The following is a 27,186-nucleotide window of genomic DNA, read 5'->3' as shown; positions in this document are numbered from 1 at the left end:
TTCTAAACGAATATATCTATGTATGTTATTGATGTGAATAGAGTTTGAATGAAATAATGTTTGATGATTTAGATATTTAGTATAGTATACATATTATACGCTTTTGCGTATACGATCAAGTCAACCTTCCGCTATATAGGTTTTAAAATATGGGGAGATAGTATTCTACAACTGCCAATTAGATTATATTTTTAATGATTTTTTTACACTTTATTTACTTTTGTGAATGTTGCATGATTACTGTACTAATATGTATATATATATACTCCCAAGCCGCTTTCGGCTACGGTAACCACGACAAAATTCCTTTAGTCCGCAATAAGAGGGCTACGCTGGGCTGCCCTATCATGTGCCCTCACATGGCTACAGTAGCCAATCTTGTTGGTAAACGTGCGCGAACAATGTCGACACGTTAGGACACCGCTGATGTAGTTGTAAGTGATAGCCGCTGCTGGTCTGGCTTTAAGAGCATCGCGCTTCGAATCAAGATCAGATTTCCGCTGCTCTTCGAAATCGTTAACTTTTTTCCGCACCAGGCGCCTCCACTCCAGACGGTGGCTAGCAGTTTTTTCCCACTTTAGGGGGTCAATGTCGCATCGCTTCATATGTCTTTTCTGAACATCCTTATAACGTAAGAACTGGCCGCCTTGTTTCCGCTTGCCGTCCTGGAGTTCAGAAAAGAAAATTCGTTTCGCGACCCTCTCGTCAGCCATACGCCAAACGTGACCGCACCAACGACGCTGCCGACGCATCAGGTACGCCTCAATGCCGCAGACATTTGCCCGTCGAAGTACCTGAGTGTTTCTTACTCGATCTGACCATTTGATGTTCAAAATGTCTCGCAAGCATTTGAGGTGAAACCTGTCTAGCGTTGGGCAGAGCACTTTAATGATTTGCTCAATGTTGATCGCGGAGCAGATCTCGACCACATTAGATCTATTCCCCATCTGCCGGTAGATATCAGCCTTGAGGAACCGCTGTCGCTAGACGAAGTAAAAAAAGCCATCAAAGAACAAAAGAATAAGAAAGCAGTCGGCAATGATAACATTGCTGGAGAACTGCTTAAGTACGGAGGGGAGCAGCTACATCATATAATCTGGCAATTATTTCAGCGCTTTTGGGACGAAGAAAAAGTACCACCTGAGTTCAAGATGTCTCGCATACAGACACTCTATAAGAACAAAGGGGACCGTTCTGAATGCAACTCCTATAGGGGTATATCGCTGCTCTCTGTTCCTGGGAAGATATTCGCCAGAGTACTTCTCAACCGACTGTTACCCATTTCGGAGAAGTTGTTGCCAGAGACCCAGTTCGGGTTTCGTCCAGACAGGGGTACTTGCGAGGCTATATTTTCCATCCGCCAACTACTAATATGTACAGTGTACTTGTATACTATATTTAGTATATGGGCTACAGTACATCAAACTAAACGCTGTGACTCTTATGTAATTGGTATTGGTGCTCTTTTGCAACAAAAAATAGCCTAATGTTGTGCGATTGTGGTCAAATACCTGCCTTGTTAATGCATAAAAAAATGTGATGTGTGTTTCCGTGTAGCAAATTCTTTAGGGACCACTTTTTATCCATGTCATATTTAATAGTAGTAATAATGCTCAAAATGCAATGGAATTTATTCTAGGAATGAACATTGTCCTTTAAGTTTAACGAATGTCGTACAATGTGCCTTATATTAGGAATAATTAGTTATGAAGAATGCATATTATTATACCTACCATATAAACCCTATGTTTTATTAATATAAATGTGTAATCTTTAGATACACTATGCATGTTATTATGTTACCTATATACACTTGTTGAGAATGACAATAAAAGAAGATACATATATGTATAAACATTGTACTTTTATTTACCAAGATGTTTACTTATGTCTAGAAAATAAATATATGTTTAAAGAACTAATTATTTAATGCTAACACTGGTCTGATTGTTACTAACAAACATACATAATCAGGACTTTTTAAATGAATAGTGTGGAAAGTATTATCTAATATTACTTTCCTGTTACTATTTCAAATAACACATTGTTCAAAATGAATCTAACAATATAATTGAACAGTAGGTAGCTATTTATTATTTTTCATGATGATTTGATTATAAAAACGTTATATAGGATATTCATTATTATTATAGCTAGACGTAGCATAAGAATACTATACCAGTACCCTGAGCACGAATAACTCCCGTGATCGTTTTCCTTTATAACCATAGCGTCGCTGTTTTGTTTTTCATTAAAAATATAACAATATTTAATTGTGCTCTGGGTAAAGATTTATAAATAAAGTACTATTTGAAACTAAACTAAATAATGATTACAAGAAAAACTAACCTAAAGGTTTACATTACCAGACATGCTATTAATTTTAGATTACAACCAGACATTTCTTTCATTCAATGTACCTATGTATTAATGATTGAAGTACTATGAAAATGTAACTAACATTCACCATTCTTTTACTCAGTCTTGGTGGAAATATGTTTTATTGAGCAAAAAATACTCGAAAGAATAGATTTTTTGAGGTACTCATATTGTACCCTTACTATGCACAAATAATCGAGATACTGTGTATCTGTTTAATTACTTTAGATTTAAATAAAATATCCAATTCTTTGGTGAGATAGAAAACCTAAATTGCAAATATCCATCAAAGATATAACACCAATTAATAAAGGACCATCATGCTGACAAAATTTTAAGGTACTATTTCCAATACATGATGTAACATCAATATTCTACAAGATCTTTTTCCTTGTACATACAGAAGCAATACACAATAGTTCAAAACTAAAGTTAACCTTTGTTACTGATGTTGTTCTGTTCATTCCACACTCGAACCAGTTCGTCATGGTCATGATATCCGTGGGACGCTATGACGTCTCTGTATCCTTCTTTATCATACTTCTTCTTGTAGAAATGAAACCGAGGACAGTGCTGCGGCACTAAGCCCACCTTCTTCGCCAGTATGCCCAGGTAAATGTCATCGAATCTGAAGTGTTTAACAAACAGACTGCCAGCATACATGGTCTTCATAGATTTGTTCGACACAACGTAAGCTCCGGCCGTCACGTAGCTCGGCCATTTGCTCCAAGGGTACTCCTCCAACGAAACTCTCCATTTGCTCGTTATAAATCGCTGCGGAGTGCTCTCGAATACATAACCGGCGTACAATTGCTCGTCACCGTGTCCAGTACTGGTCGGCACCGGCTTATCGTGCACATAATCCAGCAGGTTGTTGACAGATATGTACATATCATCGTCGGTAAACAAGTAATAATCCGCCGTGTTGCAGTGTTCGTAAACCCAGCGGAACGACATCATAGTCTTTATGGTGTTGTTGTAGTAATTGTCGCGGAAGTCTATCTGGATGATATCCTTGAACTGCACCATCTCCTCGTCGATTTTCTTTTGCGTCTCCGATTTGGGGTAGCTTTCGTCTATGCCAACAAAGAATAGACTTTTGACGATGCGGCCTGGAATCAAGTTTTCTTGGCCATACGTTAGACGCACCGCGTTTCTGTGGCCGAAGTGGTCCATCGCCGATTTGACTACTATAAACAAATCTAGCTTCTCCACGGTATTGCACTTTCCGGAGTTAGTCAGGAACCTGTATGGGTAATAGTTGATCGGTGGAACACTCGGCTTCTTCCCCGCCATGACTTCCTGCAGTAGCGGTTGTATGTCCATATTGAGGGGATAGTCGAAGCCATCTTCAATTCTTCTAGCATTCACATAATCGTTTATGCCTAACAAATAGTAGACACTGATAACTACACACACACACAGCAAAAGTTTGTATTTTCTCCTTTTGAATGACATCATTGTCACGTTCTTGAGATTCTTTTCATTACTGGACATGGACCTGAAAATAAATTATTTATTTTTATTTATTTAGGAAAACCAGGGTTTTACAGTGTATAATAATGACAAGTTAGGCAACAAGAAAACCAGTTATAGGTTCCCACAGTTAAAAAACAATTTAAACAATTAGTGAGCCTTTGCACCATACATACATACTACATTATCATTTATAGGTAGGGTTTCTGATTTCTCGACTTATTTTTTTTCTCGAGTTTCGGGAATTCTCGAGGCCAAAGTCTCGAGTTTTCTCGGGTCTCGAGTCTTTTAATTAAAACTGTTGAAATCGGTTGAAATTTAATAAAAACACGGGTTTTTATTAATGTTATAATGTGTCTGGGTTATAATCAATAATACTGTAAAGTTTCAACAAAATCCGTTCAGTAGTTTTTGCGTGAAAGAGTAACAAACATCCAGACATCCACACAAACTTTCGCATTTATAATATTAGTAGGATAATTATAACTTAGTAATTAACTAAAGGAACAAAAGTCATAAAGTCGCGTGTACTTTAAGGATTAATAACCATAAATATCTGGAGCTCCAATTGAATCACTTGTTTTCCAAAGAACACAAGTCCAAATAAATTGAAAAATTACGATAATAAACCTACATTTACAAACAAAAAAAACTTTTAAATAAATTTTTAAACTTAAAGATAACGACTTGAATAAACGTATTTACGAGTACCTAAACTAACAGATAGTTAACAAAAAAAATCAGTCTTTAAATCAGTCAGTTATACAAACATAATGAAATATAGCATACTCGTAGGTGAACATTATTAGTTTCGGTTAAGATCATTACTTGCAAATCAAATTAGTTAAAAAAAGGAAAGACTAGGCCAGTCTAAACGCAACGTTAACCTATTAAATAATTAAAAACTTAGTTTTGTCTAAGAAAATAGGCTTTCAAGAATATTAAAGCTTCAAAATCGAAACTCGAGAATTCTCGAGCTCCGGTAATTTTTTTCTCGTCTCGAATGAAGCCAAATTTCTCGAGTTTTCTCGAGTTCGAGAAAGCTCGAGCAGAAACCCTATTTATAGGGTTTTAGTTTATACAAAACATACTTAAATTAAGACTATTTGTAATTTAAAATATGTAAATAAATACACAGAAAGAATAACACATTATTATTGTGTTGTTTTATTTTATTTTATTTAAAGTGTTTTAAAATCCAAGACCACTTTTCCAGATTTACTATTGTTAGTAATCATGTAGTTTGTAACTTTGTTGCTAGCAATTGAATTCACAAGTTTTTCTTACAAGAAATTCTTGTAAAGTATAATACAACACAAAAATAGACATGACCACCAAATTCCAACAATTGATGACAATGAAATGATTACGTATTCTTAAACATAACCTCGACTCACCATATGCAGGTCTTATCTTCTTGTCTATTTGATAAAATATTACAGTTGATAAGGTTATGCTACAAGTTACAAGGCAAGTTATTATTCCGACTCCTACAGACTACACACTAATGCCACAATGCACAGAGCAATACATTTTATTTTGTTATTTTAGTGACAGTGCATTGCAACTTAAATGGAGGGTAGTTGGCAAAACTACTGAAAACATAATCACAAAAATATTTGGTATTTTTTTTTTTTTGTAAAAATGGTTAATATTTAATCATCTTTTAAATTACGTGAAAATGTGGATGCTCCTTCTTGTAAAGCTTCAAATTCAAATTATTTTGTTGCATGTCACTTGGGTAATAATGACATGGCATGTTGCATATACCTACATATTGAATGTTGACAAGTGTATCACACTGATATAAATTGTTGATCATTCTAGAAATTGGATTGGAGTGATCCTTGGATAGAAATATTGAATGCAATATTTACCTAGAGCGAAGTATCCACAGTAGAACTGATTGATACTGGAGGCAGATAGTGGCTGCGGATCTGGCTGTGTAGTCGGGCCACCTCGCCGTCAACACTCTCCATCTTGCGGATCAGTTGTGTGAACTGTACCAAACCTATAAAGATAAAGAAAACTGATAATTGCTGAAGTTGATAATAAATTGTATCTCATGCAGAGTACTTCAATCACATTCAAAGATTAAGTTTATTTTACAAGATTTCTAGCTGTAAGTACTCTTGCACTTCATGAAAAATGTTACTTTAAGACCTGTAATTATCTTTGTAAAGTTTATTTTATTACTACTGCTGCAGACATGGGAATACTTGAAAATAAATTTGTTCACTTTCAAATTAGCTTCTATCTCAAAAATTAGATAGAAGCTGAAGATTCAAGTGCATATGGGTCTAAAATAGAAAGACATGGGTCTTAACACAATGTTTGTAAATGAGACCTGTGTCTTTCTGTCTTAGTTGAAATGGAGGGCGAAAGTTTAAAATCTTGTAGAATAACTAGCTTAGATTAAAAATTAAAAATAATATTATAAAGACTCACCTTCTCTAGTATTACTGAAGCCATGATGTTTAATAGTTTCCATTTCGATCTGAGCCACAATCGGGAACACAATCTGCATCATCTTCAGCATCTCATTCCCTGCTGCCTCCTTAGCTTCGTCCAGCTTGGGCGAGTAGTCCGGGCTCTCGAGCGCGTCTATGACTTCGCTTAGGATCTGACGGACTTGCTCCACGGACAAACTTTGCGGGAACGCCATCGTATCGGCACATACATTTAGGGTCTGCAAAGTTCAAGTATTCAGCTGAAACACGTTGGCGATTGGAATACTAAGGCGTAATAAATAGTTATAGGGGTATGCAACGCTAACAGTAGGGCCTTGCAGTCACAGATAGGGAGTCTTGCAGTTATAAATAGAATGGAAGCAAAAAAGGAAATAACCTGTTACTTGACAACTAAGTATGGCAATACAATTATATTTGGTACGGCACAAAGTTTTTTTAACTATTTACATAGTACAAAGCCAATGGGATAGAGATTTTATTACACTTTTTACGATATGAGTCACATTTATCGTGTAAAAATACGAAAAGAAGATTTTAACTCGCTTAAAATTTGTCAACCAACAACAACTGACACCCTTAGCCCTTAGATGACACCATAGAGAAAAGTAATCACTGACACTTGACAGATTATGCCAAGGCGCCCAAGGCCCAAGCCCGGCCAAGCCAATGAATGAGCCAAGGCCAAGGGTTCGATTCTGATTTCTGTTTCCTCTTGTAAGAATTAATAAAGCTTGTAAAAAGACAAGTCATCTGTTTTTTTGTATTAGCGTTTTTCATAGCGTTTTTAAACGCTATTTGGGTATTTCGCCAAAAATGGTCAATTTTGCCTAAAGGTGTACCAGAATCTCATGGCAAATAGGGAAAATAAACTTTGTTGAGAGCAATACTGGGGAATACAACAAATACAATTGGAATAAACGATCTTGATACTATTTAATTTTTTACTTTTATTACTTTAATATTAATGAACATGAAGTACGAATATACATTTTAGGTAGGTATGTGTATGAAGAATGTTGTTAGACATCAGATTTTTAACATAGGTAAATGTTTTGGAAATTGAATAAATCGTATATTACTTTAAGTACNTCTCAAATGTAAAGAGAGTGCTATTAGAATTAAATTACCCTTCAATTTGTTATAATGAGCCTTCATTTTGGCAAACAACAGTAATGGACATAACAAGGAAATTAGAAAAACTACTTTTGATTAAGTTTTTCTACGGTATTATTTGTAGTTTCTGCTATTGTAATAGCAAAAACAAATAAAACTTTTGATGAACTTTCCCATAAAAATAGTTGTAAACAGATAGATATAAAAAAACATGTGTTCGTCTGCCTGGACACAGAAAATTTACTGTTTCGGCGAAATACCCATTTGTAATGTGTATGTGCTGATAAATAATGACCCCTTTTTTATGAGAGTCAGCTTTCAGTATTTCGTTGATGAGTTTGGTGACTTGGCTTATTGGAGAACTCCAAAGCCGTAAACCTACAAAAAAAAAAACAATGACTTGTCCGACATATGTCACTAATGTCAAAAAACTCAAATTTCCACAAGAAGAAAAAAAAAAAAAGTGTTTGTTGTTTTTCTGAGTATATTTTTAAAAACAGCTTTTTTAGATTTGGTTGTCGCTTATCGTTTCTCAATCACTCTTTTCCTGTAATAAACATATATAAATTAAGTCATAAACAACAGTCGTCAGTAAGTACAAATCTTAATTCATTTTTTTTCTTTGACCAAACTTGACCAAATGGAAACTAAAAATCAACTTTTCTTTGTGAAAGTTAATCGAATAAATATACAACAGTCCATACCACATTTTATTATTAATCACGAGCCTACCAAGTACTTCCTTGTACAGTTAGTTTCTATGTGTAATGGTATGTATCTAATAAAATGAATTTCTTGTAAGACCTAAAGGAAAATTAATATTATAATCTGATATTGCTATGATAATTTTATACTTATCAGACATATTTTATTAGGTTTCAATCATTACTAGAGAAAAAATCCCAAAAATTGGAGTATGGTAGTTTTCAAACAAAGTGGTTTAACAATCCAAATGAGGTCAATTCAACCATGCTGAAGATCTGGGTCTATCACTTTTTTTTGTTAATATGTATTTCTAGCTCTATGTGATCTATCATAAAAAGTAGAGATGAAACGGATATCCGGTAACTATCCGGTAGGCCGGATATCCGGCCTAAATTTACTATCCGGCCGGATACCGGATAGTAACTCACTATCCGGCCGGATACCGGATATTAAAAATATACGACAATTTCCTAATTAATAAAATGAAATACATTAATCTTTGAGGTAAATATCAATAAAATGGCTTATAATAATGACAGCTTCTATTTAAAGTCCAAAAAGTTACAAAAAAGCCATATTAATGCCTTACAAAAAACTAATTTCTTTTTCTGGGCTATTCACTCTAATGACGAATACATACACAGATATGGATTAGAGTAGATGCAGCAAGTTGCTCGTCAAAGCGTGCCATTCCGATATGTCCAAATGGACATACATGGTCGAGTGATGTTCATGTGATCCGATTACAACAATCGGTTACGATGATTTTACGAGGACAGAAGGAAGAAATTATTTACGGATTGAGAATTGTAATTAACAGCACAAGTAACAATTAATTAATAAGAATAAAGTAGCAGTAGAAGAAGTATAAAGTAGGATTGTTTTTAATACATATCCTGCGATGTACTATTAAAAGTAATGTATGTGGTGCACCGTGCACTTAGAGATGGGTAGTGGGTAAAAACCCATTTCACCCGATTGGGTTTAAACTGGGTGATTTGGGTAAAAACCCGGTTTTTACCCATTATCACCCATTCTGGTGGGTGAAAACAAAAATAGCGTTTTTTTAAAGTGAGAAGTGGTATTTGTTGCTAAGGGGGCTTTCTAGTGTTACGTAATGCAATCTGGGGGGAGAGGAGGTCTTGAAAAACGTTACAATGCGTTACAGTGGCGGAAGGGTGGTTCGATTTCAAGTTTTTAAGCAGAAGTACTTTGTAGTTGGTGTTTTTATTTGTAACTTTATACCGTAATGTCATCAAAGAGAGAGTTTGGCATCTTTGGCATCCCCTGCTACAGCTTTGGTGCCATAGTAACAAATGCTAAGGCGGACGTATTCTGTCAGAAGACAGCACTTTTTGTTATTGGCCGACACTTTTGATTTTGAACAAAAAATGTATGAATCGTCGATGAATTTTAGATCTCAAATACTCGACGCATGGTGGTGCTACAGCTTTGGTGCCATAGTAACAAATGCTAAGGCGGACGTATTCTGTCAGAACACAGCACTTTTTTTTTTTATTGGCCGACACTTTTGATTTTGAACAAAAAATGTATGAATAATCGATGACTTTTAGATCTCAAATACTCGACGCACAGTGGAGCTACAGCTTTGGTGCCATAGTAACAAATGCTAAGGCAGACGTATTCTGTCAGAATACAGCACTTTTTTTTGTTGGCCGGCACTTTTGATTTTGGACCAAAAATATATGAAACGTGGATGATGTCCTTTGATTTATTACTTATTAATCAATAAACTTAAATGAGAAAAATTCAATAAAAATAAAGAAAAGATACCAATTGAAATTATTATAAAATTATTTGTTTTCACCCGGTGTAAACACCCACGGGTGGAATGAAACGGGTTTTTATTGGGTTTTTACCCTCATGTGGGTTTTTACCCGGGTGGAAACCCATCTCTACGTGCACTCATACCGATCGCAAGGAACCGTACTTACTCATAACATTATGACACACACAGATCCGTGTATTCATACACCAGACAAGTTTTTGTATTGAATCGCTGGTAGGGTGAAAAAAATAATGAGATTTGACGATTTGTAAGAATTAATTTATTTAAAAAGAAAAATAAAGATGTTTTTGGTTTTGTATCGGGCCCCCGGGAAACCCCTAGTGCCAGACTTTTTGAAATAGACAGAGTAGAGGCATCCGCCTAAGGAAGTTCTATAATTTTGCCATTACCTTTTTTATAAATGACGGCGGAAGAACAATTTTATTCAAACCTTTTGATTTGTTTTGATTATTTTATAGGGCTTGTCTTAAAGCACAATACTTGAATAGTATTGTGCTTTAAGACAAGCCAGGCACTTATAATATAATTATGAAGAAAAATCTTTTGTGTTTCATTTCACTTCCAACGTTTTTTACCACATTGAATTTTGTCGTTTAGAAAAATCTTCAAAACTAGGTACCTGACTTAGCTTTATGAAACAAAACGTATTGGCAAAACTACGCTACTTTTTACATTTATTAAAAATAAAAAGTTTGAGTGAATAGTCTTTATTTTATGAATGAATTACTAGTAGTACTATTTAACATAATGGAATAACGATCATTACTTTCATAAACATTAGGCACAACAAAAATAAATAATGTAGAATAACGTCTACCGCTACAAAATTATTTTAATTTACAGTCAGACTAGCTATAAGTAAATTTAATAAAATATCAGTTTTATCGGAATTAATTAATTTTCGAATCGAGTCATACGATATCATTCGATGACTTTGCGAATGCAGTACGATGATATGATTACTTTTACGTTGCGGCAATCACTAAAATTCGCTAAAATGACACTAATGACGTTTAAAAAGTGGCACGCTCGGCTTCATACAATTTTTGACACATGCTTCATCTATCCATATCTGTGAATACATAGGTAAATAGTAAATATCTGTTAATGTCAAAATATTGCCAAATAAAAAAGGCGATATTTTTTTCACTGATGGTCTGATGACATGATGCATGCAGTCAGTTCAGTCAGATTACGCAACAAGTAAACTAATTTAATTTTCGTTATTCAATCACACACTCACGATAGCAACCGAAATCGCCCGAATTGATCTGCCCCCTAGACAAGTGGCAAAATCTGACATTCTATTCGGACGGATTCGATTTTCGAAAAGTGTGACTAGTGTAGTCTACTAATATACCCACTGATCGCGTTCGAAGCACCTGTGCGGCGCTAAACTCGTCACGACATGCAACGAGACAATGTGCCAACTATCCGGCCGCCGGATATCCGGCTATCCGGCCTAGCAGCTGGCCGGATATCCGGTATCCGGTATCCGGCCAAACAACTATCCGTTTCATCTCTAATAAAAAGTTTTTCCAATAGCAGATATATTTCTCAATTGTGTTTCTTATCAATTACTTTGATTTGTTGATATCAAGCACATGAGTCACATTTCGTCCCTTAGCTAACAACACCGCTTAAGTCGATTTTTGGCGGTTTTGACATTTTAATGCCATTGGATAGATCTGCTCATCGCGCGTCTAACCATTGGTCACATGTTATAGATTTCAGCCAATAAGAAGCCGTAATTTGAATTTTAGTGACACCGCGCAAGTCGTTAGTCTGCCATACATTTCTCGTAAAGTTCCTTCGCGCTCCGTAATTTTTATATTTTTAAGTGAGTTTTATCGCGAAAAGTACTATGAAAGAAGTTTTAATAGAAGATTAAGAGGTAAGCTATATAATAATGTATTTTTTAATGATTTACGCGTATTAATATACAGGGAAATAATAATAGAAAATATCTTCATTTACTTAAGCGGTGTTTACAATTTTTTTTTTCAAACTTAGGCGGTGTTTCATACTGTATTTTAATTCTTTTAGGAAGCTATACAAGTGAAATACACTATTGAAGGAGAAGGAATTGATTCTTGAAGTATTCCGAGTTCAGGTGATGAATTTTTATGTGCACAATTACAAGAAGCAGGACATAAACGGCGTAAAAAACTGCCCAGGTTTCAATCGAATCGAAGGCTTTCTCATAATCCACAAACGCCAGGCAAAGTGGCTGATTATACTCCTCGGTCTTCTGTATAATCTGCCGCAGTGTATGTATATGATCTAAGACACTAAAGCCTGTCAGCCAGCCTGGAAACCAGCTTGATCAGGAGGCTGGAAGGCGTCGAGTCGGCGAGCTAGACGTTTCATAAGTACTCGAAAACAGCTTGTAGACATGGTTCAGAAGTTAGATGGGTCTATAATTCTTCAACAAGGTTTTATCGCCGTTTTTTTAAGAAGAGTATCACCACACTTCTGTGCCGTGCCGTAGGAGTTTTTCCCTCGAGGGTGACGGAATAGAACAGCTTCCAAAGAGCCTTTAGCATCGACATTTCACCTGCTTTGCCGTTCAAAAGATGAGCCGTAATTCTATCATCACCCGGGGTCTTGTTGTTTATCAGCTGTTCTAGAGCTATTTCAAGCTCGTGTAGACTGGCGTTCGGGATATCTTAGGTATTGTGTCGGGTCAATCTAGCTCTTGGGTCTTCAGCTAGATTTGTAACAGGTGTGAACACAGTCGTGTATAATTGTCCGTAGAACTTCTCAACCTCTTTCAATATCTCAGGCCCCGACGCTCTGGGTCTTCAGCTTGGTCAGTTGGCTTTGGCCAACAGACAGACTGATCTCTTACGAACACCTTAGAGCCCTAGTTATGCTCAATCGTCTGTATTACGAGTATATGCGTAGGTCACGAGTCAAAAGACTTAGAGATCTATCTGTTAAGACGCCGATACTGAGTAGCATCTTCAGATGACTGCAGATCCATGTTTCGTCTCTCTTCTATAAGGTTGTTGATAAGATCAGAGATCTTTTTTGTTTCTCTTAAACGACAGGTTTTAAAAACCTTAGACCCAGTCATTTGGACAATTCCCAAGAACCTGCCATTGTACTCTTCCACATTTTTGCAATGTCCTGGCATTGGCAACGATTTTGCAACTCGAGTTAAGCTTTCGGGGTTGGATGGACGCTGGGCGGAGTGTAGACTTTATCAGTCGACATCTATCGAGATTCAGACTTATATTTAATGTGCCTCTTACCATTTGGTGATTGCTTCCTGTTTTGACCAAATTGACCACACAGACAACATGCTTCTACGTCGACAAGATGAAGTTGATCTCATATTTCATAGCGTCATTGGGATGCAACGAAATCTACTTTCGCTGTTTTGGCTTTCTGAAGAAGGAGTTCATCATCCCTCTTCATAAAGCCAGCCAGCAGTTAGCCACGTGCGTTCCTCTCTCCGTATCCAAATTGCCCTACTTCCAGCTCATTGTCGTTTCGTTTGCCCAGCTTCGCGTTGAAGGCCCCCCATCACAATATTTGATCTACACATTGTGATTCTTAAGATTTAGGTTAAAGATACATAGGTTATAATGATTGTTTAATTATTTTTTAAATAATTCTTAATAAAATTTTTCTTTGGAAATCATCTATTAATATCTTATTCCTTTACATTTCGGTAAACAACACCGCCTAACTCTACAAAAATATCAGTCAACACCGCTCAAGTCATAAAATATAGGTTAAAATAAAGTAAATCGTCAAATTAAGTATAAATAATTATTTCTTAACCGCTAAATAAAGTATTTAATAAGTAACAATAAGAAAAATCCACCGATTTTTTAAAATAAACAGTTTTTTTCGTCTCCTGAAAAGTTGCTAAAAATGACTTACGCGGTGTTGTTAGCTAAGGGACGATTTGCAAATTAAACTTACTACCATCTTATTACCATCTTATTATCATACTTATTACCATCTTTCCTGAAACCATACATATTACTCTATTTAAGTATATCTTTACATCTAGTTTTCTAATCTAATCTTAAATAATTTAAATGTTATCATAGTGAAACAATGCTCAATACTCAATTCTTTATTGCATTTCACAGTGTACATTAGTTCATAATTTAATTTGTATTTTATTATGACAAAAATGAATGAGTATTGTATGTCCACAAGGTGGAATGCAGCTGATCTTACTCTCTTTTATAATTTTACTACCAAATACTTTTTAAATTCATAGACAATGGAGAACGAGGAAGAAATAGAGCGGCCACCGAGTGCGCGCCGCACCTTCACGCTGCGACACGGCGCGGCCAGGCAGGTGGCCATCAACTTCATGCCGTCGCGGCAGCTCTCCTACAGTGAGTAACATTACTAGTGAGGACCATAGACAACGGAGAACCAGGAAGAAGGAGAGCGGCCACAGAGCGTTCACGCTGCGCCACGGCGCGGCCAGGCAGGTGGCCATCAACTTCATGCCGTCGCGGCAGCTCTCATATAGTAAGTGACATGAACTAGTGAGAAACATAAACAACGGAGAACCAGGAAGAAGGAGAGCGGCCACAGAACGTTCACGCTGCGTCATGGCGCAGCCAGGCGGGTGGCCATCAACTTCATGCCGTCGCGGCAGCTCTCCTACAGTGAGTAGCATCACTAGTGAGCACCATAGACAATAGAGAACCATGAACTAGTGAGGACCATAGACAACGGAGAAGGAGAGAGGCCACAGAGCGCGCCGTACCTTTAAGCTGCGACACGGCGCGACAGGTGGCCATCAACTTCGTGCCATTATAATGTAATAGGATGGAATTTATCCTTATCATAGGTTATAGGCGCTGATTATATCCGTATTACATTATCGTCAGAGTGCATTCACCCACGCTGATAGTCTCAGATGAGAGGTCCACTTACGCGTGCAATATGCAACCCTATACATTCGCTTTGTAACGTCGCACCGTACGACACCGAACTTGCTGCTGTGCTATGCGCCGAACGACGCGCTAGAGATTATCAGGGAGTGTACAGAAATGCACTCTCTAGTCTTTGCGCTCCTGCACACGACGCCGCCACCGCGCCGCCGCCGCGCCGTCGCCGCTCCTTTGCACTGTTTATACGTGCCGCGTGAAGCTCGCTGCCGCGCCGCTGGCGAAATTATGCTGTGATGGCGCGGCGGCGGGCTTTACTCGGTGCGTATTATGAACAGTGTAGGGGCGCGGCGACGGCGCGGCGGCGNTTAAGTTTAAAATAATAGGCAGTAATGTATGAAGAAAGAGCTTCTATTCTGTATCTACCTATGCCCGTGTATTTTTGATCGGTGTCAAATCGGAGTTTTTGGTGCGGGGTACGCGGGTGTTGCTCGCGGCGTGAAGGTCAAACGCCCAAGGTCATTGAGGACTCTAATCGCCTTAAGGACGTATACTGCTATACAATGGTTTTCTAAGGATTTCCGCAACGACCGGTCTTGCGCTGCCTGTATCCACGTGTTTCCCGTGATTTTCATAAGATTGTCAGGCCACCGACACCAACTATCTAGTTTTCTGATGATCGCCACTCGAGAACTTTTCTACCTTAACGACCATCAGCTCTACAAAATATATGCACGGCCATTGCGACTACTACTTTACTACTTTTTGCGTCTAGCTTTTGTCCGCAACTTCAGCGTAGATTTCGATAAAAAAAAACCCTACGATCGATCCATATCCGATCCGTATCCGTGAAAATACGGTCCGAAGTAATCGTAGAACTATTCGTATGGTACTTAGTTTCCGTAGATCCGATTTCTCTTATCGTATGTTTAAATATTATTTCCTCCACAGTGGCCCCGAAGATCGACCGCAAGAACTTGCAGAAACGCAAGGTCAAGGTCGGCCAGCCTCTGAAGATGGAAGCGGATGTCAAGGGAGAACCAGAACCCGCCATCACCTGGACCTTCAACGGACAGCCGCTCAAGCCTGAGGAGCGACTCAAGATTGAGAACAAGGTGAGTGACGTCATACTGTGCTAGTCCGAATCGCAAGGTCAAGGTCGGCCAGCCTCTCAAGATGTAGGCAGATGTCAAGGGAGAACCAGAGCCCACCATCACCTGGACCTTCAACGGACAGCCGCTCAAGCCTGAGGAGCGACTCAAGATTGAGAACAAGGTAAATAAGTCGACAATAAAATACTCATCAGAAACGCAATTTCAACTTTACCCTTACTTCGAATTTCTGCTATTTTCTTCTGTTTAATTTCGTTGCGGGTTCAATGACAGTTAAACTTTCCCCCGGGACAAACTTGACCTTCACTGGTTGGGTTTTTATTGGCGGTCAAGCTGTAGATCCTGGCTACACAGGAGTTGCGGCGGTGGGAACCAGAGGTGGGAATAGTCCCGTAACGCAATTCCAAGGTTATCTTATGTTAACAAGTTGGAGAATCATGGTCAATAGAGCGAGAGACATGACTGACAGCCACTTATTCATGCCTGATGAACGACTCGAAATCGGAAATAAGTTGACTGTTCCTCAGAAGATTAACAAAACACTCCATGTCGAAAAGGGTATCGGAATTGAAACTACGAGTACATAAAAAATAGCATTGTGACTACTATGTAATTGTAATTGTAATATGCTCTACGATAAGTTAATCGTAGCCTTGTCTTTCGGACAATCAACGTCTTTTGAACCTACTTCTTTTTGCTATATTTTATTGCCAATTTACACGAATGGAGCGGCATATCATACGTATTCAAGACCTCAAAAGCTCGTTATTTCACACATATTAAGTATTAACCGTCTTTTCTATCCCCAGGACTACCACACATCGTTCGCGCTGCAAAAGCTGACGCGCGCTGACAGCGGCAAATACGTCGTCACTGCTAAGAACGACAGCGGAACTGACACGGTCGAGATTGAAGTGCAAGTGGTCAGCAAGCCGGCTAAGCCGAAGGGACCGCTCAAGGTGTGTATTAAATTGATATTATTTTTAATTAAACACTGGGTTTTCTTAGAAGCAGGGAAATAGATTGCTTTTTTCTTTTCACTCTTGCCTTCCAAAAGGTCAATATTTAGGAAGGCTTTGACGCAGAATGTAAAAGATATCGGAAAGAAAGTCAAGAAAACATTTTGTTTTTAAAAAGATTATTAGTAAATTGTATTGCACAAATTATTAACAGTCCTGTTAGCCCCTCGTACTAAGTTAAATATACTTGTGTCACGAGTGGGTGTGCCACAATATTCGTCCCTTTAACCGTTCGGCTATCGTGGTTTCAGATTCAATTTTGAAGAGATAATTATAAGAACACACTTGGTCATTTTGTTATGTGATTTGAAGTTACAGTGGTAATCCGTGCAGTATTTGACTTTGTCAACTGTCAGAATGTATGGGAAAAACTAAGCCAGTGGTCTAGTTTGAAGTGCCTCACTAATGTCTAAGTAAGAAGTCTTTGTATTGCCAGTGGCGTGTACTACGTTTTGCGTGTTCAAAGTTTTCGACAACATCGCTAATTTATCTTTACCCCCAGGTATCCGACGTCAAAGCAGACGGCTGCAAGCTCAAATGGGAGCCGCCGGAAGACGACGGAGGCGAACCGGTCGAAAGCTACGTGGTCGAACGAATGGACACCGAGTCCGGTCGCTGGGTGCCTGTGTGCACCACCAAGACTCCCGAAGCTGACGTTACGGGCTTGAACGAGGGCAAGGATTATATGTTCCGAGTGAAGGCTGTCAACCCGGAGGGCGAGAGTGAACCGCTTGTCACTGATACTGCTACAACTGCTAAGAATCCTTATGGTGAGTGACAGATTTATTGGCAAACTCAGCGTAAAACGCCCGATGGGCCGACGATTTCTAGAATAAAGATAGCAAACAGATAGTTTGTTTGAACCAAATAAACCATTTTTCTTTCTTTCTTCTTTCTTTCAACCGATAGGTGAAAATAGCGGGAGATCAAAAGCTCTGAGCATTTTTTCTTTTTTTGAATGATATTGCCATGATTTCTATCCGTGGGGTTCTGGCAGAGTATAATAGGATTTCCACTCACCGTGGATATCGTAAGAAACGTCTAGGGATTCTCTCTCACTGGCCATGGGTTAATATGGCCAGGTCTATCCAACATGTCTGGCCAGCATGGGGAGTGGCGGAAAAATCTTCCCTTTTGCCTCTGGTAAATTAGCCTCCACTGCAGAAAGAGGGCCCTCTTTCTGCAGTGGAGGCTAAATGACCTGATGATTCTGATCTTTAAAACACCTAAACTCAAACGAAAACAGTCCTTATTTCTTTGATCTTAAACATTTTTCTCTATCACAGGCGAGCCCGACCCGCCCGGCAAGCCCGAGTTCAAGGACTGGTCCAAGGAGCACGTGGACCTCAAATGGGAGAAGCCAGCCAACGATGGCGGCGCTCCTATTACCGGCTATATCGTCGAGAAGAAGGACCGCGACACCGGCAAGTGGGTGAAGGCTGCTGAGGTAAGTGGAAATTTAACACAATATGTTATAACTGAAGAATAAACTTGTCATTTTGACACACTTCCCATTGTGAAACTGTCAATGTGCCAAATTTATTCTTCGGTTTATTAAAGTCCGACGATTGAAAAATCAGCCCTAAATGGTATAGAATTAGCAGTATGATTCAGAGAATAAGACCATGTCGTAAAGGGGTGATTAAGAGACAAATATGTAAACATCAGGCCTCCTAAACCCGTATAGCCAGCTCTGGAGCTTGAGGAGTGTCGGTCAAATCCTCTATTTGCGTCTGGCAAATTAAAGAGGGCCGTATTCCTGTAGTGGAAATTAACTGATGATGATGATGATGAGGAACTGGTATAAAAATTTTTTTTGAACTATAAAATTTCTTATCAGTCACCTCCAGCTAAAAAATAACATACTGGTGAATACTTGGTCCCTGTAGCTTAGTAAAAGCACTGGCTTACTTAGCACTTTAGCAGCAAACTCAGTTTTATTTCACCTTATTGTCAAGTTTACTAAAAATAAAGATATAACAGAACACACCTCTCTCTTAACTTAAGAGGGTGGACTGAAGCGGACCCTATTCAGACCACCCTCTTCCCCTTTAAACCTCTTGTTAAATTCAAACCTTTCCCTCTCAGGTACCCGGCAACAAGACAGAGGCCCGCGTGCCAGACTTGATCGAAGGCAAGACCTACCAGTTCCGTGTGAAGGCAGTCAACAAGGCAGGCCCAGGCAAGCCGTCCGCAGCTTCAGAGAATCTGCTGGCTAAGGACAGGTTTGGTAAGTAACTCAGCTATAATACCTCCATGGATTTGAACCTGTATCTTTAGTGTAAGGCATCCATTTCCAAACCCATTTGCGCGTGTGATATCTCGTCGTGCGCTCTCTGCCGATATAGCTCTAGTTAAGATACCTCACAGATTACAGACTTTAAGTCGGCCGATAGTTTGACCGACTTATAATGTGTATGAGGATTCGACGATACCAAGTCGGTGTAATGTGCGGACTTTCACACATGTTCATACTGATTAGCCCGACCAAACTATCGGCCGACATAATATCTGCAGTCTGCCCTGTCTAAGAAATAAAGGTGTTTCTCAGAGCATCTGTCTAAATGAGTAGAGATGTCAAGAATAATATAATTCTACTCATAAAGTTTCATAAAACAGAATACCATTGTCAATTTTTAGCTGATCCATTTTGCTCCAAGTCCAATAAAACACATTTTTACTATATGTTTTTGTTCCTTGCAGCGCCGCCTAAGATAGACCGCACCAACATGCGAGACATCACCATCAAGGCCGGCCAGAACATTCGGTTGGACATCAAGGTTTCTGGTGAACCTCCACCAACCAAGACTTGGTGAGTTTTGTGTTTCAATCAGTCTTTACAGGATAAAGTAACGATTAATATTGCATTTAAAATTATAGAGGAAGTTGATCTACTGAATTGATTTTTGTAATTTTTTTTCTACATGCTGCAGGATTTCATTCAAGGGATTATTTAGATTATATCCTAAAGTTACGGTGAAAACTAGACGGCATCAATAAGTTACGATAAAACGGGAACCTAATATTATAATTATCTTGGAAACTAGACTTTGAACATTTCAATGTAAGTCCAAGGGAACGTAAGCCTTTCCATAGAAGAAGGCACAAAGCTAGTTTTGTGGCTTACCTCCACACGTGAACTGCCATTGGTTTAAATGTAGACATAAAAATATATTTTATAAGCTTGTACACAGTATACCACCTTAGCTACCACTATAAACATAGATATCAGTAGAAATTTTACTTAAAACTTACCTTATTATCCCAATCTCTCAGGTTCCACAACAAAGAGCGTCTCTCAAGTCGCGATGACCTGACCATCGACACCGAAGACTACAAAATCAAGCTATCGGTCGTAGTCTGCAGCCGCAAGCACAGCGGTACTTACGTCCTGAAGGCTGAGAACAGCAGTGGACGTGATGAGGCTACCATACAGGTCAACGTGCTCGATGTACCTGCCAAGCCTGAGGGACCGCTCAAGGTAATACTTAATTATAGCTTCTCCCTTTAGCAGCAAGCGCAGCGTAGACTTGGAGCGAGATCAAGCGCGAAGCTCAAGACCGAACGCGATGGAGGACTGTTGTGGACGCCCTCTGCCCCATCTAGGGGACATAGGACCTTAAGTCAAGTAAGTCAAGCAAGCGCAGCGTAAGACTTCCAGCCACATGGTGTACAGGGCACAGGGCTGGAAGACGTAGCGTGGGTAGGCCTCCTACTAGGTGGACCGACGATCTGGTAAAGATCGCGGGAGGAGCCTGAATGCGGGCAGTGCAAGACCGTTCATTGTGGAGAGAAAGGTTACAGGAAGGCATTGGATGCGGGCTGCTTCTTCCACAGCCAAACTGGAAATCATTGGGCGAGGACTATGTTCAGCAGTGGACGTCCTGTGGCTGAAATGATGATGACTAGCATTTGGCTGCGACTTATCTTATAAGACTACAAGATCAAGCTATCGGTCGTGGTCTGCAGCCGCAAGCACAGCGGTACTTACGTGCTCAAGGCTGAGAACAGCAGTGGACGCGATGAGGCCACCATACAGGTCAACGTGCTCGATGTACCTGCCAAACCTGAGGGACCACTGAAGGTAATACTTAGTTATAGCTTTTACCTTTAGCAGCAAGCGCAGCGTAAGATTTCCAGCCACATGGTAGACAGAAAAATGTTGCAGGAAGACACTGGATGCGGGCTGCTTCCACAGCCAAACTGGAAATAATTGACTCACTCAGCCTATTTTTCAAAATCAAAATCAAAAATATTTATTCAATTTAGACCACAAGTGGCACTTATGAACGTCAAAATATAGTAAATAATAAAAAAGCAAAGGTAGCCCTTATCTTATCAACTAATTAATTGTGACTACATTTTACCCGCGACTTCGTCCGTGTGTACTGCAAGATTCAAAGATACGAAAGCAGTGAATCCAATAAACTAAATATAAAAGACTACATTGTCTTCCTTAATGAGCAGTACAAGCTGTATTATTTTCAATCCTGAACGTACTAAGGTCCAAAATGCAATACCACTTACCCTTCAATCCTTCCCCAGATCTCAGACGTCCACAAAGAAGGCTGCACGCTCAAATGGAACCCGCCCCTAGACGATGGTGGCGCGCCCATCGACCACTACCTGGTCGAAAAACTCGATACCGAGACCGGCCGCTGGATGCCCTGCATGAAGACCAAGGACCCGAAGGCCGAGGTGGAGAACCTGGTGCCAGGTCACGAATACAAGTTCAGAGTGTCTGCGGTCAATAACGAGGGCGTTTCGGAACCCTTGGACGCAGACCACTCGATCATTGCCAAGAATCCGTTCGGTGAGTGTTGATACTTAGTAATTTTTGTGAGATATTAGAAATAAATCACAAGATTGCCTTTGGAAAATGAAACAATACAACTGGGGGTTTGAATTCTGCTAGCGGCATTTAGTGGTGTTATATATGTGCATTAAATATTGTGTACTCTTATCGCATAAAAAAAATAATATTTTTTCAAAATTTTAAAGAATATAAATCGGAACCTGGTGATGTATCGCTTATAATCATGTATAGTATAGCTGCTGATGTCTGTTTTTACTTGAAAGTTATGTAGGTATGCCTTTGTTTCTCATCGGCCATCCACTTAACACTGGCAGAAAGTCGTTCCTAAACTTCGAGGTTCTCCTATATTCTTCTTATTACTGATAGCTGTCTTTCGGCAATGAATTAGCCGAAAATCAGCTCTCCACTGAGATAACTCAATCATTACGGATTTCTGTGTGTTCCAACTGTAGCTATAAGACTCCAAGCGATTGTAATTTCCAATTTCAAATTTTTACCAATTTACCGTCTTTCGCAGACGAACCGGGCAAACCCGGAACACCGGAAGTGGTTGACTGGGACCGCGACCACGTGGATCTCAAGTGGGACAAGCCCATCAACGACGGTGGCGCTCCCATCACCGGCTACATCATTGAGAAGAGGGAGGTCGGCTCGCCGAAATGGGTGAAAGCCTGCGAGGTGAGTGGAGTCCTCTTAGTTCCTATATCTAGACTGTCCAGAGTCAAGAGCTGGAGCAAGGAACACCTGGATTTGAAATAGGAGAACTCAAATCGTCGAGAAGAAAGACCGCGACACCGGCAATGAGGGCTATCGTTTTTATACTTAACAGTTGGCACCCCTGGCGATTGACAAGACCTTACTCTACAGTGGCGCCATCTTGATGAGTGCGAATGCGATAGTCCTCCTACCACTTTAGCACTCACCAGTTGGTGCCACTGTCTTCGCTACTAGCAAGTGACAGGACCTTACTCTACAGTGGCGCAAACTGGTGAGCGCTAAAACGATACCTCTTATTGGGTGCAGCCCGCTGAGGTGAATGGAGTCTCTTCCAAGCTCCTCTATCCAGGCTATCCGGAGGTGATGAACTGGAGCTAAAGCCTGGTCCGTGAGCACGTAGAATTTTGTCCAATGACCCCAAGCTACCCATCCTTATCGCTCGCGCGTAATTATATTGCTGTCGCGACTGTGCGACGGGCGCCCGCAGTGAGTGTGCGAGCGCGTAATTATGTTGCTGTCGCGCTCGCACACTCACTGCGGGCGCCCGTCGCACAGTCGCGACAGCAATATAATTACGTTTACGGTTTAGTAACATGTAGACCTGAAGTGGAACAAGCCCATCAACGACGGCGGCGCTCCCATTACCGGCTACATCATTGAGAAGAGGGAGGTTGGCTCGCCGAAATGGGTGAAGGCCTGCGAGGTGAGATAATACTTCTTTTATGCTTTTTAACTTGATTGTATTTAGCACTAGTCCGTCTGGTGAAGCTGTTAAGGTCATGGGCACTGTGAACAAAACAGTCTACTTTTGCTCTCTGAAAACTCGTCAATAATGAATCGAGGAGACCGTAAGTAAAGGGCTTGAAAACCTAACAGGATAGGTCCATTTATCAACTAATCGTCAGCTATTCACAGCTAGATTATTTCTACTTGTCGAATAAGAAATTCCGCGACACACATTTTGTAATATAACTTGTCGCTCACTTTACACTTTTCAGTACGCCTGATAGTGTTCCTCCGCAGATTCGGAACTAAATACCTACATTGAAATGGCCGTTAAAATCTATGTTTCTTCATCAGGTCGGCCCCCACGACAACGAAAAGGCAACAGTGCCGAACTTAGACGAGGGAACGGAATACGAGTTCCGCGTGAAGGCCATCAACGAGGCCGGCCCTGGCGAGCCGTCAGACGCCAGCAAGTCTGTCGTCTGCAAGCCCAGGAAACGTGAGTATAATATTTTATTGATATCGTAATGTAAACGGGTAAGGTTGCCTTTTGTTTGGCAAATGGATTTGCTACAGTTTTAAAAACTACCGCTGTAAGCAATATAAACGCAACGTCGAAAGACTCAAAAACATTAGCTACTAAAGTTGGTGAGACATGAGACGGCTCAATGATATTGGAATAAATCTCATAAACGTTTCAAGTTCGGGAAAAACTGCAAGGACATGGATCAGAGATTCAACAAAGTTCTTGCTTCTTCTTATCGTGTCGACAGCAAACCTACACAGTGTCAGCCCAAAACTCCGCTACAAGAGTGGCGTTGTCAGCAGCATAAATCCTCCTGTGTGCAGTTGCTCGGGCACTCAGGGCACGATAGTGCTTCATCGACTGGGGCACAAGGTTCTTGCTTGCTCGCTCAGTATCGAGACTGTGTCCATACCTCTTTATTTTACTTATTGTCCCTTTATTTACCTTTATATTTCCTTCCCCAGTGGCTCCGAAGATCGACCGTCGCAACCTACGCACCATCAAAGTCCGCGAGGGTGAACCAATTGCGCTTGACGTCAAAGTGTCGGGTGAACCCGCGCCAGACGTCGCTTGGAGCCTCAACGGCAAGAGCGTCAGCAGCGGCAACGGCTTGAAGCGTAAGTCTCATCACCATCATCATAATCATCATCACCTTTGCGCGAGGGTGAACCTATCGCGCTTGACGTCAAGGTGTCGGGTGAACCCGCGCCAGATGTCGCTTGGAGCCTCAACGGCAAGAGCGTCAGCAGCGGCAACGGGCTGAAGCGTAAGTGTCATCACCATCATCGAACCAATCGCGCTTGACGTCAAGGTGTCTGCTGAACCCGCGCCTGACGTCGCTTGGAGTCTCAACGGCAAGAGCGTCAGCAGCGGCAACGGCTTGAAGCGTAAGTCTCATCACCATCATCATCATCATCACCTTTGCGCGAGGGTGAACCAATCGCGCTTGACGTTAATGTTTCGGGAGAGCCCGCGCCAGATGTCGCTTGGAGTCTCAACGGCAAGAGCGTCAGCAGCGGCAACGGGCTGAAGCGTAAGTCTCATCACCATCATCATCATCATCATCTTTGCGCGAGGTGAACTATCGCGGTGACGTCAAAGTTTCGGGCGAGCCCGCGCCAGATGTCGCTTGGAGCCTCAACGGCAAGAGCGTCAGCAGCGGCAACGGCCTGAAGCGTAAGTCTCATCACCATCATCATCATCACTTGTACGCGAGGGCGAACCTATCGCGCTTGACGTCAAGGTGTCTGGTGAACCCGCGCCTGACGTCGCTTGGAGTCTCAACGGCAAGAGCGTCAGCAGCGGCAACGGCCTGAAGCGTAAGTCTCATCATTATCAGCGATTGAAATACAATGAAATAGTTTATTTAGTACATAGGCACTTTCTAGGGAACTTATACACGTCCCAAATATAGCTTGCCCTACCACCACTTCGTAACAACGTGGGCTGGTGCTGAGAAGGATTGACGTCAAAGTGTCATGAATTAAACCTAGTTTTCACTGGTCAGGAAATGTCAGATATTTTTTTTAAACTCGACCACTTAGGATTGGTTGAACAAAGACGTGGGAATAGTTTCATAGATAAAGGGCTTTCTCGCAATGCATATTGCTGAGATCTTTGACTAATGACTCTACATTATTGGGGATACCCTACGCAGCACTCGTCAAGACCGTCTGCCCCTTCATCATCATCGTTTCAGCCATAGGACGTCCACTGCTGAACATAGGCCTCCCCCAATGATCTTCATGTTGACCAGTTGATAGCGGCCTGCGTACAGCGCCTTCCTGCTACCTTTAGGAAGTCGTCGGTCCACCTTGTGGGTGGCTCTGTCCCTTAGTCAGCGGTGCTACGCCAAATGCAACGGTCCCCTGTCTCTTGACCTGGCTAACTTACAGCATGTTTCATCAACAGATGATCATCATTCAGATTTTAATTCAATAATGAATGTACCATACCTGAACCATATAATTATTAGAGATGANGCCGCGCCGTCGCCGCTCCTTTGCACTGTTTATACGTGCCGCGTGAAGCTCGCTGCCGCGCCGCTGGCGAAATTATGCTGTGATGGCGCGGCGGCGGGCTTTACTCGGTGCGTATTATGAACAGTGTAGGGGCGCGGCGACGGCGCGGCGGCGGCGCGGTGGCGGCGTCGTGTGCAGGAGCGCTTTTAGTCGGGCAGTATTTTGGTCGGCTTACAATTTGAATGAGGAGTCAGCCGATACCAAATCGGTGTAATGTGCGCACTTCCATACACGCTCATACTGAGATGGACTCACCTCTTCCCCACTTTTCTCGGGTTTTGTCTCTGTGAGAGTATTTTGCCGCTACTGTTCTGTGTCCGTTGTATTCGTATTTCGTGTCATATTGTTATGGCTGATCAAAACGTTTAAGTTCAATGTCGGTAAGCTGGCGTAGTGCCGTGAATCACCTTAAACACAATGATAGGTGATGATGATGATGATGCGGGCCAGTTTATTTTAAACTTGCTATATTTATTTCATTACTTCATCACCACGACTGGAGGCGTAATTTTTAACGCCCTGTTATTTATCTTTGCAATATGCATGTACTTGTATCGATTTAGGGCTATTATCTCAAGTAGCAATTATGTAATTACACCGAGGGCTACCAGAGCTTATGGCAGAGTACGGCCTAACGAGCTCTAATGAAGTTAGCGCCAGTTTAATTATGATCGTGCATGAATCAGATCGCCAGTGCTCTGTCTACCTTCGTCCTTGTTGCTCGCATAAAAATACATATTTTTCCCTATATCATAAATAACAAAGTAATTAAATGGGCGGTAAACTTTAGATTCATTTGCGCAGTTATTATCCTATCACTAATGGGACAGTTTTAGTTGTGTGTTATGGATAACGATATTGAACTGGATGTTTGTTCAGGTATGTTTATGTTTATTTTAATTTAGTTTACTTTTAGGGAAACATAGGCATGTGTTTGGAATAAACCAATCTAGCAAAATAACACAAATAATTATAGGAATTGAAGTATGAACTATGAAACCGACGCTGTACGGTTAGCGCATAATTAGTCAGGCGTTATATTGAATTAAAACAATAATTTTGCTTGTGCTCTAAAGCATTATTCCACTGCTCTAACTAACATATACCTTTTCATATGACACGAAATCGTGATCGCACAATCGTAATATCGAGGTTGCTACATTATTGCCGTTTCTGTTCACTCTCTTTCTGTACTGTAGCTCATTCAAGCGACTCGACTAGTGAGAGAGAGTGAGGAATTAATACGAGTACATCCGGAAATATGGAAATGACCGTCTTCTTTTTCGTCTCTACGTTATTAAAATTTTATTAACTACGATTGAACTCAACCCTAATTGCATTTCTCGTGACCCTCCAATTCATCTTGTGTTTTAGGAATTGAGCCTTAACTACAATGGGTTAGAGAAATTCAGTATTTACCCGTAACA

The 27,186-nt window shown here is 40.5% G+C and overlaps 2 protein-coding genes across 4 annotated transcripts in view; one reads left to right on the top strand and one right to left on the bottom strand.

Annotated features, from left to right (window-relative positions):
- Nucleotides 1-2,041: 2,041 nt before the first annotated feature.
- On the bottom strand, nt 2,042-6,892 carry LOC114356139 (protein C10-like). Of its 3 annotated transcripts, none has more exons than XM_028309256.1 (4): nt 6,703-6,892; nt 6,304-6,544; nt 5,733-5,866; nt 3,518-3,880 (listed from the first exon to the last, which is right to left on the bottom strand). In XM_028309256.1, the coding sequence occupies exons 2-3, from the start codon at nt 6,518-6,520 to the stop codon at nt 5,733-5,735; spliced, it is 351 nt and encodes a 116-aa protein (XP_028165057.1). In that variant the 5' UTR covers nt 6,521-6,544; nt 6,703-6,892; the 3' UTR covers nt 3,518-3,880. The 3 variants fall into 3 exon arrangements, with proteins under 3 accessions (XP_028165047.1, XP_028165057.1, XP_028165063.1); XM_028309262.1 differs by having other exon boundaries at nt 6,809-6,824; XM_028309246.1 differs by lacking the exon at nt 6,703-6,892 and having other exon boundaries at nt 2,042-3,880; nt 6,304-6,537.
- An 8,887-nt stretch (nt 6,893-15,779) lies between these two features.
- The window catches only part of bent (projectin protein bent), a 113,557-nt gene continuing 102,150 nt past the window's right edge, over nt 15,780-27,186 (top strand). The window contains exons 1-13 of the mRNA XM_028309300.1: nt 15,780-15,937; nt 16,744-16,893; nt 17,456-17,723; nt 18,240-18,400; nt 19,042-19,183; nt 19,657-19,765; nt 20,230-20,434; nt 20,897-21,037; nt 21,499-21,766; nt 22,287-22,447; nt 23,567-23,711; nt 24,203-24,355; nt 24,706-24,771. Of these exons, the coding sequence (XP_028165101.1) occupies nt 15,839-15,937; nt 16,744-16,893; nt 17,456-17,723; nt 18,240-18,400; nt 19,042-19,183; nt 19,657-19,765; nt 20,230-20,434; nt 20,897-21,037; nt 21,499-21,766; nt 22,287-22,447; nt 23,567-23,711; nt 24,203-24,355; nt 24,706-24,771 (2,068 nt within the window). The 5' untranslated portion in view covers nt 15,780-15,838. The remainder of the gene's footprint in view (nt 15,938-16,743; nt 16,894-17,455; nt 17,724-18,239; nt 18,401-19,041; nt 19,184-19,656; nt 19,766-20,229; nt 20,435-20,896; nt 21,038-21,498; nt 21,767-22,286; nt 22,448-23,566; nt 23,712-24,202; nt 24,356-24,705; nt 24,772-27,186) is intronic.

The sequence above is a fragment of the Ostrinia furnacalis genome, unplaced genomic scaffold (assembly GCF_004193835.3).
Source record: "Ostrinia furnacalis isolate ACB-3 unplaced genomic scaffold, ASM419383v2 OfSCF0209, whole genome shotgun sequence".
NCBI classification, from domain to species: Eukaryota; Metazoa; Arthropoda; class Insecta; order Lepidoptera; family Crambidae; genus Ostrinia; species Ostrinia furnacalis.
Note: the sequence above shows the minus strand (reverse complement) of the source record. Positions and strands in the feature narration are given on the sequence as shown.